A 24,567-nucleotide genomic window follows, 5' to 3' on the forward strand; every position below is an offset into this window, starting at 1 on the left:
GCTGGATCTGTAACATCTGAATGGCACTGAATATTTTAAGACAACAACATATGAGTGCTATCTCATTTGAAACTCTCCAGACAAACTATAGCCCCTCGAGGCTCTTCCACTGAGTAATATTTTAAAAAAGAAATGCGTGTCTATTTTTGGACAGGTTCACATATTGATTTACTTTAAAACCTAATCAGGTCATACTCTCCCGGACTCAGAGATCCTTGAATAAAGTAATAGACATCTTTGTAACAGGAACACATAAACATCTGTCAGATCAAGCTACAGTTCAAACTGAATTTGCTACAGCGACAATTCCTCCCAAAGTATAGGCCTTTATGTAAGCTACGTTAGTAAACTTCCATACCCTGTCCATATTTCAGTTGTTTATTACCCAGATGAGAACGGCAGTCAATCTGCTCCTCACCGCAACAGCTTTTATTGTCTCCTCCAATCTAGGTCACCGCTGTTAAATACTACAGCCTCCCAACTGTGGCGAGTACTGCAGCATGTGTTGTAGCAATGAGATGCCACAAGCTCCGAGCAGCTCTGCCACATTTCCCTCTTCTAAAGGCAACATTTTGTTAGCTGTGTTTTTAATAATAATAATAATAATAATAATATTAAAAAGCCCTAATCTTAAATATAGCCACTTTTAATGATCTTCTTGTGTGCCTCGCTCCTGTTCCAGCTACTACAATGCTATGTGCATGCTTCAGCTTTTCCTAAAGAGGATTCTGAGCTCTTCGTTTTAACAAAATACTGACATTCTCTATTCCCTTATTAAGTGGATACAGCAGGAACACAATCGGCGCATTTTGGAATTAACTGGCTTTTAATTCCAAGAGAAGTCTTAAGCCTGCATTCTGTATTACTCCTACGCTGGTATAAGAACTAAAGCTTCGGTGAAGAAATACTTCTGTAGATTCCCTCTGCAGTCAGGATTAGCACAGGTTGAACCTCCCATTCCTCAGCTGGGTGTTTATTTCTGCACAATCCTTTGTCTTCTTGGCCACGCTCCACTGAGCTCCTGGAAGAGCTTTGGGGTGGGCTTCCCCTGGCCCAAGGGACAAGAGGTCACACAGGATGACCTGAACACTTCCCTCTGGCTTCAGGGCTACAAAACTTGAGAATTTCCCTCTCCTAAAAGCAGTTTTCATCTGCTTATGTAAAGGAAAAGCAGCCTTAGGAAGGATTTGTAACTAAGCCCTGGCATTCCCTAGGTATTTAGGCTCTCCATGGCCCCAGAGTGGGATCCAGCAGGCCCTTCACAAGAGGTTGGCACCTCCCACACAGGGGTTTGACAGAAATCCTACTGCCATCCTCAGCTCTTACTTCTAGACCTCTGCAGCCTTCAATTCCTTTCCTTTCCTCCAAAGCATCCCTATAATCATCTGGAGAGGAACATGAACACACATTTTGAAAGCATAAAGCAAAACCTGAAATATTGAAAGGGCAAAATATAAGTAACTAAATTACTTTAAAAAGACTCTTGAAAACTGAAAACAGTGTGAAGGATTGCTATCCAGGGAGAGAACTGTTACTCAGAGGCTGAGCACCTGAGCACAGAGCCTCACACGGAGACCTGCCCATGGACGGCACACTACACCAGCAATGTGCTGCTGCAGGAGGCTTTCCATCCTTAGGTTCTCCCAACTGGCAAGATAAGTTCCTCAAATCTCCAGTTCTTCAAACCCCTGTTTTCAAAATAACCTTCTGGCAACTGTGGCCCATATCAGTTTATTAAGTTCCTTGTGGTTTACAACGTGCCTCGTTACTCTGTCTCTAGGGCATCTTCCAGGCATGCTATGCGCTCCTCAGATGGTGCGAGCAGCACCATTGGAGCTGATTTACAACAAGAGCAGCATCTTGCCAAAAAATTGACCTACAGCATATTTCCAAAGTGAGATGTTTATTAATATTCCAATGACAGCAGGAATGATTACTGAAATTCCTCCTGGAAATCACTCCTTGTAGTGGCAAATACCACACTTCACTGCTTATTCACCAGAAGTGCTGCAAATTTCCTTCTCATAGAAACTGCTGACTGGATGAAATAGACTCTGTTCACAGGAATGAACTGATTTCATAAGCATTTTGAATGGAAAATTACTAAGAGGTCCATCAAATATAACAGTTTCTATTTTATATTACAGATAGCATTCTTGAAAATAAGTGCAAAGCAAAAGAGACTTCTGCAAGAGAATTTGTGAGATATTCTTTCCAACTTTGGTGCTCGTGACAAACTACACGATGTCAGCTCACCACTCCTCCAAGGAAGGATATTCAGATGCTTTTAAAGATGCAAAGAGAAAGGCACTGAAGAGATTTGCACCAATTGGTTGGAAGACCAAGAGAAAAATATTGGTACTTTTTCCTTCAGTGCTTTCAAACTGGAAGTTGCTCTCAGCCTGATTTCCAACATCCCAGCACCAGCTTCAGCTCTGGGACACAGCACCTACCACCCCTTCCATGGGGTTTGCTAACAGCTGTCCTCTCATTCAGCCTTTCCTCTATGCCCATACTCCTATGCTGACTCCAAAGCAGAAAAGAAAAAGAATTTCTGACAACACTGGGTAAGAGCAAGCAAGAACCCAAGCTCATAAGTGCTCAGACACTGCCCAGGCACAGCCTGGCTGCATTCCTACCTCCACCAGCAGAAAGCTGCCTTGTCCCCATTACAGCCCATAAAGCCACACCAGCACAAAATCGATAGCATTGCATTTGACTTCTATTGGCGTAACTCCATGGGTTTTAATGGAGTTGGAGTTACACCAATTTTATGCTGGTGGATCTGCATTAGTGTCAGTGAAGTTATGCTGGCGTGACTGATGTAAACGACATCAAACCAACCGACCCCTATTGGTCTAAACCTCTCTGCCATTAACACTAAAGCAACATGAAAATGCAAATCTGTACCTTACCAAAGTAGGGTCTTTGGAGTTTATTTTTGCAAAGCAGGAGAACGGCTCTTTTGTGATCCTCCCGACACCAAAGAAACAGAGTGAAGACTGAGTAGGGAAAAAGGACAAAGTACACAGTTGGGATCACAGTATTCTGTAATTAGAGCTGTTAAATGATTACTAAAGCGCAGTGGTGCAATCATCACGCCGAAGGAAGCAGGGAAGTATGCAGTCAGGAACATCACCAGGGAGAAGGTAACAGCAATGTCACAGACACCACATTTTATATGTAAATGCAAATTCCTGGCAATCAGAATCTGTGCTTCTAATTGGAGGAAAAGGTTATGGAATTAAATGCCTCACATCCTGGACAGCTCAGCAGGATTTAAAGTTGCACAGTAAGTTGAAGGCAGCTTACTCATCTCCCATCCTTTACAGGAATATCTTAATTCAGCTTTTTCTTTTAATTTCAAGATCACTTTCTTACTATTGCAAGGAATACCAAACTGGGACTCAATTCCTCGTTCATTTTAAATAAAATATAACACAACTCCCACACAAGATCTAAGTCAAGTTGTACTTTGAACTCTAAAGCAGATCTTGAAGCAATGCTTTGCACTGGCCCTCCTAGAGGAGATGAATTCACACCAACTCTTCCAGGTTCCTTTTACATTTGCTCAGTCCGCTAAGTTAACCTATACATTTGCTCAGTCCGCTAAGTTAACCTATACATCGTGCTCTTCAATTTCCTGAATGCTTCCTGATGTGACACCAAAGTAAAGCAAACTTCCTTTCTGTCAGCAACAAAAACTCACCTGCCAGGATCTTTCCCCACTGCCATTTGTCAGCACTCAGCTCTTGTCCCTGACAGTTAAGTAAGAGGAAAACTAATCAAAGAACTTCACCTCGCTATAAATGGACTTCTGATTTATTACACCAGGCCCAGTGACCAAACTTCTACCAAAGTTCATTGGCTTGCGGAGAAAAGGGGAAAAAGCAAAAAGCTTTCTGGGACTGTGAGCATGAATTTGTACAACCAGGCAAAAAATCGGTGTTACACTGTTGTTCAACAACTGTAAGATATCAGGATTTTAAATATCCCAGTAAGTGAGCCTTTGTTACAGACATAGCTTTGACAATCCCACGTAAACACTCAAGCCCTCATACCACCAGGGTTGTTCACACAGATAATTCCATTGGACATCTAATCATATAATCATAGTTCTATCACTATCCACCCTCATAAACAGCCATTGTCCACTATCCACCTTCATAAACAGCTCAGGTGGGCAACAGGCGATTCCGGACCAATGTACTTGGGAATGGCTACCAGGTTTTAGTGGAGAAGTTTCACTGCTGAAAAATACACAAATGAACAAAAATAAAACAAAATGCAAAACCCTAACCCAATGATTTCAGGTATGTGGCCTGCATGGCCACATCATGCACTGGAAGAATCAAAGCCTAAGTGATCATTTAGAGATCCTGCCAAAGGAATTACTGAAAAGAAATATCAAGCTACTGCCAGGCTAAAATGTCAGGGGGGAAAAAAAAATAGGAAAAAAAATATTAAAAAAATGAGAGATGAGCTTGGTATAATTCAGCTGGGGATGCTAAGCAGCTACGTGAGTAAACTATACCTACTTGAGTGGTAATGCATCACAAAATCATGCTTATTTTCTAAACATTTTTTAAAATTACCCAAGAAGCATGCAGAGAGGAGCCATTCACCTTCCACTGTCATGCTATAGTTTACTCTCTCTTGGAAGCAATTACAGGACAAATGCCAAGCTACAGAAGGTATTTTTCCAGCAGCAGCATCTGGCTTCTTGGCAGCCTCCTCAGGCAATTTTATTGGAAGCTTTAGAGATGCTATTGGGTCAGCCCTGGTTCTATTGCTCATGAACCGTCTGGCAGTTTCTTCTTCCTAGATGTCATAATCCTTCTGATTTACCTTGAAGGAATTAGCACACTTTTATCCATTTCAAAAACAGTTGACCTGCAAGGCATTTAAGGGCTATCTATAAAACACAGTAAAAATCACTGGTATAAATCTGCAAACCTTCACGCCAGCAGCTTTTCAGAATCCATTGCTTAATATGGATCATCAAGAAAACAAGTATGCAGTGCAAAACCCATGCATCTCTCACTGGTAAATTGAATGCATTCCTCTCAATTCAAGGGAAAACCATAAGACACATGAAAAATAGATATGTTAAAAAGAAAGGAAAAAAAAAATCAATCTGGAGCAACAGTAAACCTACGCCTTTATCTAATATGAACTGGTCTCATACAGTGCAGACACTACTATGCTGTATCCCATAGTATGGGTTGGCACATATGAATTCAAGGAATTCCTCTGACAGACAGCAAGCCTGAACTGAAATCCAAGGAGATGCACTAAGTCAACAGAAATAAAACAATTTCCAAGAATCCGCTTCTTGCATCCTTCCTTCTCCATTCTGCCTCTGTCCCTGTGCCTCTGCTATGGTCTGCATTGTCGTGCAGCTGTCATTGTGCTTAATCCAGGAGGATGGAATACAGGATGCCATTTTTACCCTCCTTCTTTGTGTATCAACAGAATCAAGCCCATGATAAAAAAGCTTTATGCCAGTTCACTGAAATCCTATGGAATTAATGCAGAGAAAGGGGATAGGCTGCTGTGGGAAGTACATTTATTGGCCATAGTGTGTGTGAGATTCTCCTTTTCGAAAATATTTCTGTGCAATTGCTTGCAAGGTATAAACTCCTCAACTGGGAGAAGAAAAAGACTCAGGTGTGTTCATTATAGTACTTCTTTTTAAGCCTTTCCCACAAAGATAGACCTGCACATCTTCTTGTGCCTTACATTTCTTCTTTCAAGAATTGCCAGAGAGGTTAGAGGAGAAAGCTCCAACAAAATCCTGTACCAGGCTATCATCTGGGGAAAAAAAAATCCTAATGCCCAAAAGTAAATGTTAGGGGTACAAGAAATGCACTTTATAATCTAATAAAGGTCCATGAACCTTGGATTTTCAGTATCAGGAGTGCATTGAACAACATAAGATTGACAGGGCTAAGAAAGATACACATGTCCAGGTCAAACAAAAAGCCAAACAGAGCTCTGTCATCAGCAGAGAGCAACTAAATCCAAACAGACACCAAATTCAGACTTGACTAATGCGAATTGACTGAAGTAATTCTATTTTATGCAGGGTAAAACATATTCTGATTACAGGCAGTGGTGCTTGCAAGTTCTAAATTTAGGTATCATTAGGGCCAGGTGAACCGTTAAGTGAACTAATCTGAATTTTATCCGTATCAAAGATTTGTATCGTCCACATATTAACTTCTCGGAATTAAACCATGTATTCGCTCTCACATTTCATACATCTTTGGGATATCTGCAGTCATTAATTAAAATCGCTGCAGAATCACAGCACACATCAACCACAGAGCCTGGGTTTCAAAATGCAGTGCAACGGCACACGGTGAGAAATCAATTATTTAGGCTCCAGTGCCTGAACAGAAGTTCCTGGCACACTACAAACTAAGCTGTAATCAGGGGAGAGGCAGCACAGATCCCCTTGTTTACAAGTTTTTTCTGCGGTGCAGGAAGCATCCTCAGTGACCAGCAGAGCACCTGAGCACACATGAAGTTTAACTTCCCAGTGATGCCCTGGAGCTCAGCAACTACGCACGTGGGATGGAACTCACACGCAGTCAAAGAGAGGGCTTCCTACCATGTTATTTTAAACTCCCTTTGATTACACAGCCTCTACAAACCCTGTAAGGCAAGAGAGCAATCAGAAGAGCCAGCAAATGAGTGCCTTTCAGCACAGCAAAGAAAATCAATTAAAAACAGGTGAGATTTTGGCTGACCTTGTGTACTGCCTTCCTGAAACACCTGGTTCAATTAAAACAATCTAGAGGGATGATATAATTTAATATGAAATAAAGATCGCTGCAGTGAAAAACTTTGCTGTTTTAGCAACTGAGCTTAAAGCCAAAAGGTGAAGAATATCTAATTCAATTAAAACGAGGGGGAATTCAAGGAGGTGGAAGTTAATTACTTCACCTGGAAGTTGGCCAGGACCTTTGGGTTAAGCACCTCTACTCGTGTGAGTTTGCTTTGGTTTGTTTCTGCTTCCACAACTAAATAGCAGGCAGTAACAATGGCAGTTTTGGAAGATGTGCAATGCTTGCACCACCCACTAAGCTTAATTAATGACAATGGTGACAGCGTTACAGAAATCAGAGATGATTAAGAACTTGAAGGCCATCCTACCCACCTCCCTGCCAAGGAAGGTTTGTGCTTAAGGGTGCATTTTTCCATTCTTCACCAAACCATTATAAATGGCACAAGCTGTAGGACTCACATCTCCACCCTCCAAGGTCTTTCAAACACTCAGGCAGAGTGAACAGAAGGAAGATGTTAAACCAGTGAGCAGAGTCCAACTTCACATCATTATTCTGAGTTAGCAGCTAGCAGATTATCTGAGCAATTATTCTCCTCCCTTACTGCACACATCCCAAATACCTGTAAACCTCACTTAGCTCAGCTACAATCAGCGTTAAGACAATCTATCCCCTTCAGGTAAAATCTAATGGTAAAATCACATATCACTAAGTTTATAACCTATTACAGCCTCCATTATTCCATAATGCTTATTATTTTGTACTCACAAAGTCAGGGAGATGTAATTTTATTGCTTACAAATCATTCTTACATTAGTCTTCTGCTATTATAACCTCACTCTGCTTTTCCAGATACGCTTTTTCCATTCTGCATATTTAAACAGTAACTCTAATTACCCCTACTTGATTGCTCTTCTCTTGCAAAGCTTTTCCACAATATCATCTGCAGCGAATTCTTCATCCTACTTGGATTTTAAAAGGCCCATGATGCATCATATTCTTTAAGTTTAAAAAAAAAAGGCAGATTAATCACTACACCCACAATAATAACAGTCTAGTGCATAATAAAGCCATAATTCATAATATGTGAATTATATGAATATTATTATGAATTCATAGTTCATAATAAAGCCAAAGACAAAATCAAAGTGTATCTACTGAAGCTGCAATCTCTCATGCTGTATAGCAGATGCACTCATACAGTTCAATCTCCAAGACCACACTCTGCTGCCTTGAGGTATGAGATCATAGAATCATAGAATGGCCTGGGTTGAAAAGGACTACAATGCTCATCTCATTCCAACCCCCCTGCTATGTGCAGGTCGCCAACCAGCAGACCAGGCTGCCCAGAGCCACATCCAGCCTGGCCTCGAATACCTCCAGGGATTGGGCATCCACAACCTCCCTGGGCAACCTGTTCAGTGCGTCACCACCCTCTGAGAGAAAAACTTCCTCCTAATATCTAACCTAAACCTTCCCTGTCTCAGTTTAAAGCCATTCCCCCTTGTCCTAAAGATCATCCCTTTCTCCTCCCACCTCACTCGGGATGCAACAAACAGTTTCCTGCAGACAGTGGCTGCTGACAGAGTTCGCATTATTATAAACAGCTGAATACTTCAGTACATAAACTAAAGACACAAAAACACAGTGGTCCATCTTTGAGTCAGAGACTTTCATTAGGGGATTTGACGTTCAGCCAAGAAAAGTTTCTGTCTTGCTTTCTCAGCTCCTCTCCACAAACCACACACCGCTGAGCTGCTCTACACAGGCAGCACAGCCAAGACAGCGGAGCAGCACAGTGCTGGTCCCAAACTCCAAAGCCCCAAATTCCAAGCCATTTTAATTGTGTGTAAGGAGGATGGCTCAAAATCTCTTAACTTTGCCCAAGATGACGATAGAAGGCTCGAGAGGATAAGTTCAGAACACCAGTAACACAGCCAGGAACAGGAAAGGGTATCCGCCTGTGTTTTGGATAGTTGCAGGTTGTTTTCCCACTGTGTTATTTTCACCAGATGGATGACTTTGAAAGGATATCTGAAAGGGTTGGACTAAGCAATTTATAGAGGTCCTCTCTAACCATTTATATTTAGACTGGTTATGAGGGAAGAAGTCTCTTACAATAGGGGTGATGAGGCGCTGGCACATGGTGCCCAGTGGTGGTGCCCAGTGCCTGGAGACACCCAAGGTCAGGCTGGCTGGAGCCCTGAGCACCTGATGGAGCTGTGGGTGTCCCTGTTCCTTGTAGGGAGTGGGACCAGATGGCCTTTAAGGGTCCCTTCCAACTCAAACGATTCTATAATTCTAGACTCCTACAACTGAGTGATACTGTGAACATACGAACCTTGAGGGTCACAGCAGAGACCCACAGTTGTATGGCAAAACGTAACCCGCTGCCTGTCCATTCAGCACTAAAACACTAAGAAGTTCAGAGCTTTCAGACCATGATTTGAAGAACAACTCTGTTTGAAGCTCAATAATTAACTCCCAGCTAATTTGTTTCTACTCTTACCCATTAAAGAACATTTGGATAAACAGATTGAAGAAGTTCATTCACAGCTTTATATCTATACAACTATTACAAACCTTCCCCCTGCTGCCCATATAACCAAATTAAGGCAGAAATTCCATTTACATGTTCTTGAAATTATTTTAAAATCATCATTAGGATGTGTGATTTCAACTAGTTTTACTTATGACTCCAAAGTCATATCCTGACTGCCATTTCTATAGGAATTCAGTGCCAAATACTGCCAATTTCCAGTTTTACTCTCTGTTTAAAAATACCCTGGCAGTATTCAGCAAAAAGGCAAATGAAGATTAAAGAACAGCCTTTGCATCCCACCATAATATTTCAGGCAACAATTTCGAGAAAGGAAGGGCAGAAAACAGACTGTGCATACACTGCAGTTCAAAATAGATTCCTCGTGTCAAACAGCATAATTTTTCTTTTTTTCCCCATTAAATAGTTATTTTAAGTTTTCTGCTGAATATATTTACATGCATAATGAAACTTCTTCAGTGGTTCCTCCTGAGTTACTATATATGCTTCAACACTGCATGCTCTAATAGCGCACACATATATACAAATGCACACATAAATGTATGCAGTCATGCACGCAAAATTCATGCAAAAAGAATTAATGGGAATTTTTGACTGGATGCTACCCCCTGTAAATATGTTAAATGTGAACAGTGCTTATGGCGAGGTTCATTAACTGAAAATATTGCTTTTGTCTACACAACTTGTGTCACCCACATAAGAATGGATGGCACGTAAATGCTAATTTGCAGACTTAGCTCTTTTCAATTTACCATTGGGGGCTCTGTTGGGAAATTCGGTGGTCACTTACTACAGTCCTTAGGGAACAACTTGAGCTGAGAGCTCACTGGGCACCTGAAAATAAAACTCTGCAGGTGATCTCCTCCAAAGAGAAAGAAGAAAACAAAAAATAAAAGGCTGCTGGGGGGAGAAGATGTGAAAAGAAAAAGGAGAAATTCCTGTAAAAATTTTAAGCAGGTTTATCTCTTGTTTCTCCAAAGCAGCACAGTGCTCTATCTAACTTTCCACAGGGCCTCCCAGCCTCCCTACCCCTCAGCGTGCAAGCTGCTTTGTTATCAAAGCTCTGTTCTATACAGACTACATTTTTAGCAGCAACTTAATGCCTCTAAACTCTTTTCTGTAACCTCAGTGCTCGTTTCTCAGAGCAGTCATTAAGGCTGGGCACTCCGAGGCTGATGGGTATATCCAAGCTTGCCCACTTCGAGCTAATTGCATTCAATTTAACATTCTCCAAGCACCGACAGTCCTCATTCAAGCCAAGTGTGAAAGTTTTTAAATTAGTTTTCACAGTTTGATTCACAGACAGCAAATGCAAAATGGCACAGGATTAATTTTTTTTTCTTTTTCCAACAACACAGTGCAACAAAATAGCCCAAAGGCTATTTTCGTTCATTTGGTTCAACTATTAGGGAAGATTCACAGCACAGAGAATGCTCCAACAGAGACAAAGGCTTCGGAGGACTTTCAAAGCTTAATATTGCCCCATTAATGGAAGTACCAAACATTTGCACAGCCTTTCCACTTCGTCACTAAATGTTAAAACAGAAGTCCAAACCATTTCAGGCAAGTCAAATTGATTATTGCTTAAAATATTATAATTTTTTAAATATTTAATACAATCTGGTATTGGACTGTAAGACAGCCTACATAGAAATCCATGCTCTCAGGAAAGTACAAATCATGGTTTTGCATATAATCTGGCTCTTGATCAGTCTGCATGTATTTGTTGAGGTAGAAGTTAAAAAGGAAGACAGAAGACTGAACTGTTTACTGCAAAAATGATTAATTAGCTCACAGAATCATAGAATCATTAAGGTTGCAAAAGATCTCTAAGACCATCTAGTCCAAACCCCAACAACATGGCAGAACAGGATGGGAATTTGGTTCCCTTGGTACTTCTCATCTTTCTAGAGGTTACAGCTAAGTGCATGCACTGAGCTTACACAGTCAGCTTTCTCAACAGGCACAGTTCCTTCCCAAGACTTTCAAGTGTGCAAACGTCTATCCAAGGAAGCACAAAGGTATTTATGAGCCACAGCCTTCATTATGAGAAAAGAACATACAGCCCAACCCAAAGCCAAGTAATTTCAGTCTCAATTTTCATTATCATCAGGAGATTTTATGAGGTCTGTAACTCACGACCACTCAAACCTGAATAATTTCTAATATGCTATTAACTAACAAATGCAATCTAATTTAACAGCCTAACAGCTGTATGGATAGCGGTAACTTGCATTACAGATGGGAACTATCCTATAGTGTGAGTGGTATTGGTACCAACGTACTAAATACAATTTTTTTTGCATGCACAGATGGACTCCAGCTTCAAACCTCAAACTCCGGAGCTGACATAACCCAGGACATGCAGGTCACAGCTAGAAAAACAGAAAAAGTCAAGAGCCCATTTCTAAATGTCAAAGTGCTATTCTCTGAGGCAGACATAAATTAGGCACTTCTTTAGAGGATTCAGAAAACTAATTTCAAATACCAACCTTGCTTTAAAGGCATTTTCTGCTTTGTGCTTCTAAGTTATACGCTTGCATTACAACGACCACAAATAGCATCTCATTTTGTAAAAAGGACATGTACAGCACCTTTCTTAAATTTGAAAGCAGAACCTACATCACCTATTTAGTGCAACTTTTATACATGATGCTTTAAAAAAAATCTGTCAACTCTCTTTCTTCAAGGCAGTCCCAACATGGCACAGAACTCCACACAACTCAATGAGACCCAACACAGCAGCATCACAGACAGAGACATTGAGGCAAGGTGAGAATCTCACCATAGGACCACCAAGGCAAGACACGCAATGCACAAGCCAGTGTAGTTTCAGTAGATGCTCCATTTGATGAAACATTTTCTTCCAGGTGTTCTCAAAACTAATGTCCAGAACTTATACAGCTTTATCAGCCCAGATAGTAAATAAATACAGGTTATTTGATAGCACAAGATATCATATGCATGCGAATATTTATACTCAAGAATTCCCTCCAACTGTAAATGCCACAGTATAATTGATCAGCTATGACCATCGGGGTCTTCCAGAAAATTATATTTTCTTAAACAAATTAGAATCTAGGATTTGGTGAGAATGAGTGGTCAAGGGGTTCTAGAGCTACTCACCTACAGGTTACTAGTCTCTTTGCTTTGTGTTGGCAGTGCTGTACCTTGTTCCAGCTAACAGCTGTACAATGCATGAAATGAGTCTGTGATCCCAGTTTGTACCCCAATTTGCCAGTGTCCTCTCACACAGCCAATGCTGTAATTGGCAATTCCAAAGCAGGGACAGAGCAGAGCACTCAGTGGGCCCGAAGTGTAAACAAGTTCACATAGAATCACTGCATAACACTCCACAATAGTCTGCCATTAGTAAGCATTACATATATAGGCTATGCAGTCGTTCAGTGAAATACAGTATGTAATCTGACACATTGTAGGCACTAGGATTCCAACGTAGAGAATAGAGCATATAAATGACAGATGCATAGCTAAATTTCTGATGGACATTTGACAATCTCAGCTAGTGTACTTCTGCTTCTGAAAATCCATACATATTTTAATTTCAAGAAACTAATTAATGCTGATCTCTACCAAACACGTGCTGATGAAATATACTCCCTCTAAAAGCATTGATTCCATCTGAAAAGCTGCATGCACTCTAGACAAGCACAAAACACAGGCATTCCCCTTCCATGGTTACTGATAAAACACACAGCTGTAAGCAGCTGCAAAGAACAGATTAATTTTTTTTTTCCCCCAGTGCAGATATTGGCATTAGCTGGAGGAAAAGAGCATGCAGTTTCAGCATGATGTTGGTTATTCTTTGGGGACCTCAGTGGACGTAATTGAATCCTGATGTTAAGGACTGAGGACCAAAACAACTGACTTGCATTTGAAAGCCATCTTGAAGCGCATCAGAGGCAGCAAGCACAATATACCATACACATGCATATATGTTTCATTTGTTTTGGTACTTTTTTTCCTCCTCTCATTGCTTATTTTACATGTGGATCTCTAAGCTCTTCAGATCCACCGTGTTCTTTGTTTTCTCTGCACACAGTAGGATAAGGACCTGACAGGGACCAACAGGGACCTTGTTCAGGATATGAAGCTCTGCTGAAAAACTGCAACATAAATGAACAGAACAGCTCTTCAGACAGTAATCCAGGATCTGTCCCAGTGTATAAATCCTTCATCATTACATTAAATCATGTTTGCCACCAACTACCTTGTACTAATGGGTGCATAAAGCTATTCTGCACCTGTCAATTGCCAAGGCATCTGTGCAAACACAATGAAATGCGAAGAAGTGAAGCAAGGAACCCCGCAGCCAAAAATAAACATGAATCAATACAAATAAAACTTAAGCACTTGGCAGGTATGGTTGACTTCTTGCTAAGTATGAATGGTATCAAGGCATATTTTAGCCCAATACTACCTATGTTTAAATACACGAGTTTATATATCACTGAACAATATTCTAAATGTCTTAATGCAAATACTCAAGACGAACGAACTTGTTGAGTTTTTCTTTCTAGAAACACAGAGCTACTGTTGTCTTCTCTCTGGGCTCAGTGCTGTTTTACTTTGATGGCTCTGAGGGAATCATCAGTTCTGGCAGAAAATCTTCAGCTTTGCTTTGTGGCATCGCCAGTACAAAGCAACAGTACAGATCCAAGAAGTGGAACTTCCATGAGATGTTACACATGCACGAGTAGCTGTTATTGCCAGCTGCAGCAGTCAGAATACCAATTTACTCACTGCACAAATATTAGAAAGCGTGATATAAAAGGGAAGGCAGCCTTATCATTACCTGCTTGTTTTCATTTCAGAAAGCTGCCTTCCCTCACCTTCTTTAAGTATCTACTAACGTATTTTCTATTGCAGTTCATCTTGAAAATTAATCATCATAAATTTAAAAACATTCTCTTGCAGATCTGTCAGGTTTGTAGAGCTACTTCATTTATTAGAGGACCACATGACGCATCAGAGCTCTGTATTTGAACATGACATATTTTCACTTTGTTTTGATACCACATTTGAAAATTGTTCCTATCAATCTCTCACTGGAGCCAAAACTTAACTGTCTTGTTCACTGAATCATTAAATGCCAAGTCACATAGACAAATAAAAGCATTCGCAAATTGAACTTCTGCATTTGCAAATGCAAATATTTGCAGAAGTTTCCCGTCGAAGGCATCTCTGGAAAAGAATCCACAGAAATGATGGAAGACCTCGGCCAGTATCAAAGCCAATTATTCCTAATCATTCTGGTCATCAATCCACACCGAAAGTTCCAATGCTTCACGAAAAGGCTGATTTTTAAGTAAAATCTTGTGTTTACAGTTCCTATTTCAGAGAAGCATTACAACTTCAATGCATTTGCCAGACTCAGCTTACGCATTAAGATCCACGATTTTCTGCATCGTTTGCCAGGAGAGAGAAAAAAAACACAACAGGCCATATACTTACATTCCCCATAATGCATCATTTTCTCTCTAAACAGTGGCAGCAAACAGGCACATCCAATACTGTATTACTTTCTTCTCTCATTCATGACGATGTCACACACAGGTTCTTTGATTCTGAAAGAGAAGCATTTCCCAGGTTCTAAGGATAGAGGTACCCCAACCAATCCATCATGCTTTGTGCGCTAATGATAGACTCATGCATAAGAGGCACCAGAAGCAGCGAGAGGCAGCAGGCATGAAAAGGAGTGAATCAACTGTCAAGGGTTGTGATCTGAAGGACTGCAAGGCTGTGATTAGAATTTTCAATCAGGACTTCCACAATTCATCACGCTACAAGGCAAGGGGGGGATGTATTTCTTCATCAGCCCTTCCTGCTGTGGGCATAGCAAGTTCCAAGGCACTAAAAAGGGGAAATCTTAAAGCCTTCTACTTACAAAAAGGTACGACTGAATCTTTGGGGAGTGAAGGATTTTCTGGCACTGCGGAGCTACTACTTTTTGTGTGCATATTGAAAACTGAAAGACGATTACTCGCAGCACAGTCTTTCAGCTGCTGGAAAAGAAAGCGCGGCTCTTCCTCCCTGTCCTCTTGCAGGTATGTTAATGTTGGACACCTGAGTGAGAAGGAGCCCTGGAAACTTTTGGCTGCTGTCCTTAGGGATATGAGAAGGAATAAACTGCAACATGAATCCTTAATCGGAACTCGCCAACACTCTCAGAAACTTCAGGAGGCAGGCAAAGCACCCCTGCAGAAATCACCTGCACCACAACAAAATCCCCAAAACCTCCCCAAATGCCTTCCTGCTCCTTTCTCCCCCTCCTTCATCAACGAAGCACAGTAATTGGATCAGCAAAACTCAGTGAGCTTTGTGAGGGGACGAAGGCCCTGTCCCAGTGCCGTCATCCCAAAGCCTACACCCAGGCAGATCAGACACATGGAAATATACAAATGAAGCATTCTCTTAAAAGGCAATTTTCATGTTAAGCCATGAATAATGAAGAGTAAAGAGAGTCCTTGTTTGCATAATTAATGCTTCAGTTATTGATATTCCTTCAGAGGGTCACTAGCCTTTTTTCTCCAAGTCAATTAATTAATAAAGCAACTCTTTTTATGCAGGTAATTGCAACCAATTTAGTACTCAAAGGCATGTAATACACCAGTTTTATTTATTTACCTAATGTTGCAACTGTCATGACACAATGATCATTTGCACACACATAAACACTGAGTGGGTCCATGAAGCTCATGACCAGAAGTCATCCTTTGAAACAAACAGGAGAGAAACACATGAACTATGGGCAGATATGGTGATATGGGTCAGACTACCTTGTGTCCCTTCACCACAACAGTCACGTTTTCCTTAATGCAGATCTCAGTTTCCCTCCATTCATAAACCACCCAAAATTCTACTGCAAAAGCCAGTGTAGAGATGCTTTCCATCACATCTCTGGTTAATGTGGGAGAATGTCAGGACTGATCATTTTATTGCATCATACTCTTAAAGCACCAGTATGACTTGTGCTTACAAAACTTCTTGACTCTCCCTATCTACAGCAACACCCCTTCCTGCCAACGAGAGCCTTCATGGGAAGATTGCTGGGCTGTCCTCTGACAGCAGTGCCAGACAGCCCTACAGAGGTGATTCTTTGCTTCTAAAGTTTCATCTGAAATATATATTTTATGGTGAGATTGAAAAAAGGAGAAAGAAATGGAAGATATCAACATCTGAGTATGGACACCACTGACCAGCTGATAACTAACAAGCCCCAATTGTTCTGGTATTTCCACATCTGTTGTCACTTTTATTAAGCATTCTGTAACAGGGATATGTTTTCTGTTTCATACACTGCCTAGCACCACTGGGGAAAACTGAAGGAAATGGAGGGGCTCAATCCACTTCTATAATCCTAGGGAATGGCTTGGCAATAGAAATTATAAATGCTACTACTTGTTTTATGTACTTATCTGCATTTTATCAGCTGCTAAAACCTTGCAAATACTCCAGACACCATCAAGAATCACTTCAACCTTTACAGACTGCACATCTCAAATCTGATCTCTATCTCTGAGATTATAACAAAACGTGAAATAATCAAGAATTGAAAGAAAATGGAAATAGATACTGTAGGAAAAGCACATTCCAGACTTGCAAATCCTCTCTTTCATATAATCCTAACGCATAATCTTCCAGGGACTGTTCTGATGTTTCCCTTGGCTAGCTCATCTCGCAGTAGTTTTAACCACTGCAGATCCTTTTAGCCAGTGCTTGGTTGTGTATTCAACTGGTCACTCTAGAAAACAGTATTCAAAACATGCAACACCGAGGAATGCAGCCACAAAGCAGATTATGGATAAAGCACTCAGATATTCTCTTCCACATTTCAGTAATTACTCGCAGCCAGGGTGCTAATAGAGAGCTGCTCCTTCAGTGTCTCACTTCGAAGGGATCGATGCTGTGCAAACACAGACACTGCGGGGCTTAATGCAGGTCCTAACTGCTTCTTACAAGACAAGATTCTTCTCAACAGCTTTCTCCTGGGCACAGAAGAGCTAGCTAAATAGTTGCTATTAATGTATATTTGTGTCTTTTTGTCAAAATCATACTTAATAAACACAAAGAACCTGTACTGGAAAGATCCAGGAGAAGATAGAAATGAATTTCTAGATTAAGAAAGCCCTGTTAAATCAAGTTAGCAATTTTATCCCTGGGGATAACAATTTGGCTTGCAGCAGTGGGCTAAATAACACAGTTCAACACATTAAGAACAAGTCTGTATTCAGACTGAATGGACTGTCAGCTCAGAAAAAGGGCAAGAGGGAAAAGAAATGCTGCAGGAGCTCTGCTGCCTGCCCAGAGCACATTTTCTTCCTTCTTCTTCCAGAAGTATCACAAACATACATCCACCAATACATTTTGCACAAGCTATAGAGGAAAAAAAAGACACAAACAGACTGAAGAGGTGCCTTAATGAATGCCATCAAAATAAACATAAGTTGATCTTATGGCAGCAACATGCCTAAATTACCCAGAAATCTGAATCATGAGGATATTCCAGCCAACCACTGTGACAAGAGCTGTGCTCATCACCTCATACCACAGACATCTTCACTTCCTTAGAGTGCATCCAGCAGCAAGTCGGAACATTCCTGCTCTGAGCAGCAGGCTCACTGCCTTGCCTCTCCCCACCACAGCAGCTTCAGCCATGCAGTTTTCCTGGAGGTCAAGAAAAGTTTCTCTACTGTCAGCACCAAAAGCTTTACTTCAAGTAGTCCTATTTTTATTTTAATGTATGCACTCAAGTCTGAGGAAAATGTGACTATGTTTAATGCAATTGTTTGAAAACCTCGAGATTTAGGTTAGAAAAAGAACATGAAACACAAGGTAGGCTTTCTAGGGAATACCTCCCTAAGCCATCTCTTGATAGGTAGGAGATCTTCCTGTTGAGCGCAGATTTTCAGTGGTCTCCAGAGATTTAAAGGCTTACAAAGACCTACCTTCATTCTAAGCTACCCCCTGCTTTTTCTGATTCTGTATGCCTTCAGATGGAATACAGAATTGGGCAAAAGATGCCCTAAAAATACCATCTAATGCTGTCAAGTTTGCTACAAAATATCACTTTGACTGCAAAAAAAAGGACATTTTTCAGATTAAAATTTCAAGGTAAGTGGAAAAAAAATTGTTATGAAAGGACAAAGTTAAGCCTGGGGAGAAAATAGAGGAGAAATGTATAATTATGTGATTTCTATTATGGCAAAATTGGCCACAAAAACTTGAATGTATCTATTTCAGACATGCACATGAATATTTCTATATAATATTCCACCAATGTTATCACTCTCATTTTTGCTCTAGAACTTCTAATTTGTATTCCAAAATCAATCACTTCTCACAAACATTCATACTACCTGCCCTATTCCAAACAGGATTTATTTGTTAGCCAAGGAGCATTCAACTTTAAACATTCTGCAATATCAGCACATAAATCACCCTGAATACAGCTAAAAACTTTGCAGCTGCATATATTAGCTAGGTAGATGACGAAGAATTCCTAACACGCTGCATTTTAATTCCTCATATAACTTCTTTTGCAATGAAAACCGTGTAACTAAACGGATTCCAGACTTATCCTTTATGCTGCCCTTAGAGGACACGTTGGACATCCCAAGCTTCACAAAGACTGCGTGCCGTGCAGATGACAAGACACGCTCCAGTGTCTTTATCTTCCTCAAGAACTATTTCAACTCTTATAGATGACCTCCGCAGCTTAACTGATGACTATTCAGTGCCTCAGTTACAAAAACAGCCATTCTCATTTCCTTTACACTCCTCCTCAAAGAAATAAATCAGCGTCTTGACTGATGGAAACACTTGGCTGCCAGTCATTGTGCTTTGTCCCCTTGCTGCTCCACGCCAGTCTGCCTGAGCTCAGGAGATGCAGAGCAGTGATTAAATTGCAACATGCAGCACGGAGAGCAATAACTAAGTGAGCGGTTATAAACAAATAACACAGCTCTTCATAACTCAGTAAAACACATTATTTGATTTTGTGCATGGTTTTGAAAGCCAGTCAAAGCAGCAGTGCTTTTTCACTAATGCAATAGCATTATTGCTTAATGGTGGAAAGCACAGGAGGGCAATATACGGCCTACAAGAAAGAGCAGAATGTGCAAGCTTAACAATACAAGTTTATCTTCCCTATGAATTACCTAGGCAGGGCTTTTATTACATGAGATCCATTGTTTCCTGATCTGCAAATTACTTCCTGAATCAGTTAACTACAGTAGGAGAAATGCATTTTTCAGCCCTACTCCCTGGGAAAAAAAAAAAACAACAACCAAAAACCCACAATATCATAAATCAATTAAAGCAGGTGAGTCTACACCAGCAACAAGGCCAAGGTACTCCAAGTATGCAATCATTGGCTCGCTATAACACCAAAGGATTTTTCTGTGTGTGTGTGGGAGGGTGGGAGCACAGAGACGAAAGGATTTAAGTGTAAATTATATGATGATAGTACAATTCTGAAGTATTACCATGCGTGTGAGGGATTATTAAAGATCAGGTAGGATTTTTCTAGCCTTACTTCAGACACCTCCAGGGAAACATATTCTGCAATGCTCTGTAGGAGATAAAGAACAACCTAAGTATATTAAAAGGCTCATAGATATAATTCCATGAACTACAAACTCCCCTTGTAACCTGGATATCACTAAATGTACAGCATTTCCATGACACTCTGTGCACATCACCCTTAAAAATATAAATTACATCTCCGCTTATCAACTTTGTCTTTGCATGTCTTCAATTCTCTACTGAGGGCTCAAGAATAATGTCGTTTTTATTCACATATCTTCTGAATAATCAGACAAATTAAAAATGATGTGTACACAATCTGCCCACGGCACTTTTCTCCCAGTCACCTCTTAAACCTCCAACCTCAAGGCCTGGGAATAGTTGACCATTGCTCAAGCTGCCAGGCGCTTCCCAATCCCAAAGGCTTCTTGCAGTTGCTTGCAACTTTGTCAGATTGAGACAGTTCAGGCTTTGGGGTGATTTTCAGGATATGAGGGAAGAGGAATGGGTTGAACCACTTCCAAGAATTAGACTAAAAGGAAACGCTGTGTCTTTACCGTGTTAAATGACCATTACAAACTTGCACTTGAAAAGCATTGAGGGTTTTGAAACCGGGAGCAAACCTTCATATCATGGATCTGTTTGGATGTTTTTCTTTGTTAGCCCTAAAAAAAACCAACCAACCAAACAAACCCACAACTACCTTAATTACACAATTGTGACAGATTTTGCATTGTTCCTTGACTCCTCTTTATACTAAAATCTCTTCACAGTGCCACCACTCCTGCAGGAGGAGCTGAGACGTGCACACCCCTTCCTACAGAAGTTGTCCCAACAAGTGGGCTCTGACCTTAAATGACACAGTGGCACTGTATCTCATTAGGCAAATTTTCCAAGATGGCATAAATTAGGAAATACAGTTCATAATACATTCACTTCCCTTCCTTGTAGCCTATTTCACAGAATCACAGAATAGTCTGGGTTGAAAAGGACCACAATGATCATCAAATTCCCCCAACCCCCCCCCCCCCCCCCCCCCCCCCAAAAGCTTTGTGCAGGGTCACCAACCAGCAGCCCAGGCTGCCCAGAGCCACATCCAGCCTGGCCTTGAATGCCTCCAGGGATGGGGCAACCACAACCTCCTTGGGCAACCTGTTCCAGTGCATCACCACCCTCTGAGAGAAAAACTTCCTCCTAATATCCGACCTAAACCTTGCCATCTCAGTTTAAAACCATTCTCCCTTGTCCTCTGACTACCCACTCTCATAAACAGCTGTTCCCCTTTCTGTTTATATGCTCCCTTCAAGTACTGGAAGGCCACAATGAGGTCTCCCCAGAGCCTTCTCTCCTCCAAGTTAAATAAATTCAGTCCCCTCAACCTTTCTTAATAGGAAAGAAACTATTTCACTGGGAAACTATTTCACTATTTAGTAGGAAAGTATTTCACTAGTTTTACACTTCATCAATTTAAGTGTTAATGCTAATGTGAGACACTTCAAACCTGTCACAAAAGAAAAAAAAAAGAATAAATCAAGTGTCTAATTAGAAAGCTCTGATGGCCTTTTGGGAAAGCAGAGTTCAATTTTTCACATGCTATACATAAGAAAGCACTGAAGTCAGAAGTAAATGCAGAGCTGGCAGACCTGCAGGCTTCTGTGCAGAGCAAGAGCTCTTTTAGTGCTTGCCTCGGTACGAGGAGAAACCAAATCCCCAGGGTGCAACATCCCTGCCTGTGAGATTTACAGCTACACAACAGCGTGAAGTGTTGAACAAGAGCAGGAGAATGTCAGTTCTCTGTGGCATAAAGACTAGGGGCAAGTGTAATTTCTAACGTTAAGCATAACAGATTCCCCCACACAGCTGAATCCTAATGGCAGGAACTCAGAACTGCATCTTGCTTTTGAATGCTAGAAACACGAAAGTTCTTGTATTGCAAACAGGTTGCAGCTCCTTGAAGAGCCATCAGACTGTTTCACAAGTTCCTAGACACACAGTTATTCATGAATAGGAAGTGAAGCCATTAGCAATAACATGTTATCCCTGTAACTGATACTGTAGTGTGATTCTCTCACAGTGTAGCATTGACTTTAAGGCTACAGCAAATGTTACCGGGAGCTGGGAGAGTTGGTAAGATTATTGCTGGGTGACAAAAGGAAAGAGTTTCCAAGTGTGGTATATTAATAAGAAACCATAAAAACAGGCATTGATAATACAACTACATGGAGAAGTTTCCCTTACCTCACTGCAATGGAGGTGCATTAAGAAACATTGCTAGTTACACGTTTGTCATCTAAATGAGAACTCTACTCCCTGTTCCCTGTATTCCTCTGCAAGCTGTGCGCTTGTCTTCTGCTAAAAGCTCCTCCTAAAAGCACTATCAGTAATTGTCAAGTATTGGAACTGTTCCTTAAGACATCAGCATCCCTACTTGCAAGTTAAGTGGACAATGTTTTCTCCACTTTTTGCAGTTTTGTCACATTTGCAAGCTAAAGTACACCCAAAGACACCATTCATTCTCTTTATCCCTGTGCTCTAATGCATTCACTGGAGCCAACTTCTTACAGGAACAGTAGGACTCTGCTAAGGGCTCCAGATGCAGATGTCGTGACATACTGTACATTGATCTTGTTGTCTCATGCAGTGAAACACAAATGCTAAAGATGCAGTCCAACAGAAGTCCTTCAGCCCATTTTGAGACCCATACCACCACCTTCCACAGCTCTAGTCTGAACTTTTGAGCACTGTATGAACTAGAGAGCTACTGCAAATGACCTCTGTTCCTGTTCTTTATAACTTAGATAGACGGTGCTCTTTCCCCAACATCTGTAACATTCATGTCTGGCATTGAAAGAAACCCTCAGAGATCATGGTTCCAGCTTGTATGTTTCTTCTAGAATTGTCTGAATAAGCAGTAATCCTACAGTGATCCTCTGAATGATTATGGGGGAGAAGAAGCAGTACATGCCCTAATTTCATACAGACCAGCACAATTCCTGCAGCTTTCTTGCTGCCTGTTTCTCCTAACAAATCAAATCATGGACAACCTTGGAAAAATCCAATGTTGCTCTCTCTCATAAAAACATCCGTCCACACTTGAAAATGAAATACATCTGCCATCATTCAACAGAACGGTACTTCTCTAAGAAAAATAAATCACTACGGTAATGCAATTTAATCCATCAAAAGGAGGAGGGGGAAAAAAATCACAGCAGGAGTCCATTACAAACATTACCACTGATATTATATTTGCTCTGCTCATTGTCTACATGCAAATTGGGCACACGTTTCCAGCCACGAGGAAGATAATCAACGCTGTACTAATCAAGGCGATTCTTCTTGTGTTACTGGACCTGCAGAACAAATGCCTGCACCTCATTTGTTGTGACGCCTACCTGTACCACTTCCCACCTCCGCCAAAAAGTTCCATCTAAATTACTGATTAGCAGAATCAGCCTCCCGCAGTGTTCACAGGCCGTTTTCAAGCTGCTTTTGAACAGAGGAAAACTGTAGCACCATCACAGAATGGCTTGGGTTGGGATCCTCAAGGATCATGAAGGTCCAACTCCCTCACCACAGGCAGGGCCACCAACCTCCACATTCAATACCAGACCAGGCTCCCCAGGGCCCCATCCAACCTGCCCTTGAACACCTCCAGGGATGGATGGAGGCATCCACAGCCTCTCTGGACAGCCTGTTCCAGCACCTCACCACTCTCCTAGTAAAGAACTTCCCCCTCACATCCAATCTAAATCTTCCCTCCCTCAACTTAAAACCATTTCCCCTTGTCCTGCTGTTATCTACCCTTTCAAAGAGTTGACTCCCCTCCTGTTTATAGGCTCCCTTTAGGTTCTGAAAGGCTGCAATGATGTCACCCCACAGCCCTCTTTTCTCCAGGCTGAATGAGCCCAGCTCCCTCACAGCCTGTCTTCATGGGGGAGGTGCTCCAGCTCTCTGATCATCTTAGTGATCTCTGGACCCTCTTGAACAGCTCCCTGTCTTTCTTGTATTGGGGGCCCCAGACCTGGACACAGTACTCCAGATGGGGCCTCGTGAGGCAGAGCAGAGAGGGACAATCACCTCCCTGCCCCTGCTGGCCACCCCTCTTCTGATGGAGTCCAGGATACCATTTGCTTTCCAAGCTGCAAGAGCACACTGCTGGCTAATGTTAAGCGCACGGGATTGCTAATCTGGATTTTTGCTGTCTGTAAATAGCAAGGCAGCTGGAGATCAGCAACAGAGAAGAGGGCCTTTTTCACCTAAATTTTAGCCACAAGGAATGGGCTCATTTAAGCTAACAAATGAGGCTTCTTCTACACTGCATGGTGAGGGACCAAACCATCCTGAGGACAGTCCCCTCTCTGCCATCTCTCCGTCTTAGCCAGGAGCCCAGCACAGCACATTATGAAATGAAGGGAGAGAACCAAGCACGAGTAATGTTACAGTCAGTCGGGGCAAGCACACAGAAGTAGTTTGCTGGGTCGGGAGTCCTTCTGCAGGAAACAGAGCTGCACACAGAGCTCCTTATAAAAACCACTTGCTGTTCATTGTCAGTCCCAAAACTGGGAGTGCCAAAGCCTGTGAAATGCTCCATGGCCGAGGCAGGGCGACTTTTTTTTCCACTCTTGTTTCACAGCATAAAGAGGATTTCATGTCCTCTCCAGGATCACT

General features: G+C 41.5%; 1 protein-coding gene across 31 annotated transcripts in view; it reads right to left on the reverse strand.

Annotated features, from left to right (window-relative positions):
- DAB1 (DAB1, reelin adaptor protein) overlaps positions 1–24,567 on the reverse strand; it is a 372,324-nt gene that overhangs the window by 92,568 nt on the left and 255,189 nt on the right. For 15 of the 31 annotated variants that reach the window (XM_040704457.2, XM_040704452.2, XM_046944207.1 and 12 more), the window contains one exon: positions 14,827–14,939. The exons of 9 other annotated variants lie outside the window; for them this stretch is intronic. In XM_040704457.2, the coding sequence (XP_040560391.1) occupies positions 14,827–14,845 (19 nt within the window). In that variant the 5' untranslated portion in view covers positions 14,846–14,939. Of the gene's footprint in view, positions 1–2,910; positions 3,005–14,826; positions 14,940–24,567 lie in introns of those variants that run through there. 7 more of the 31 variants (XM_046944209.1, XM_046944208.1, XM_040704466.2 and 4 more) reach the window with 2 other exon arrangements.

The sequence above is a fragment of the Gallus gallus genome, chromosome 8, assembly GCF_016699485.2.
Source record: "Gallus gallus isolate bGalGal1 chromosome 8, bGalGal1.mat.broiler.GRCg7b, whole genome shotgun sequence".
Classification (NCBI taxonomy): Eukaryota; Metazoa; Chordata; class Aves; order Galliformes; family Phasianidae; genus Gallus; species Gallus gallus.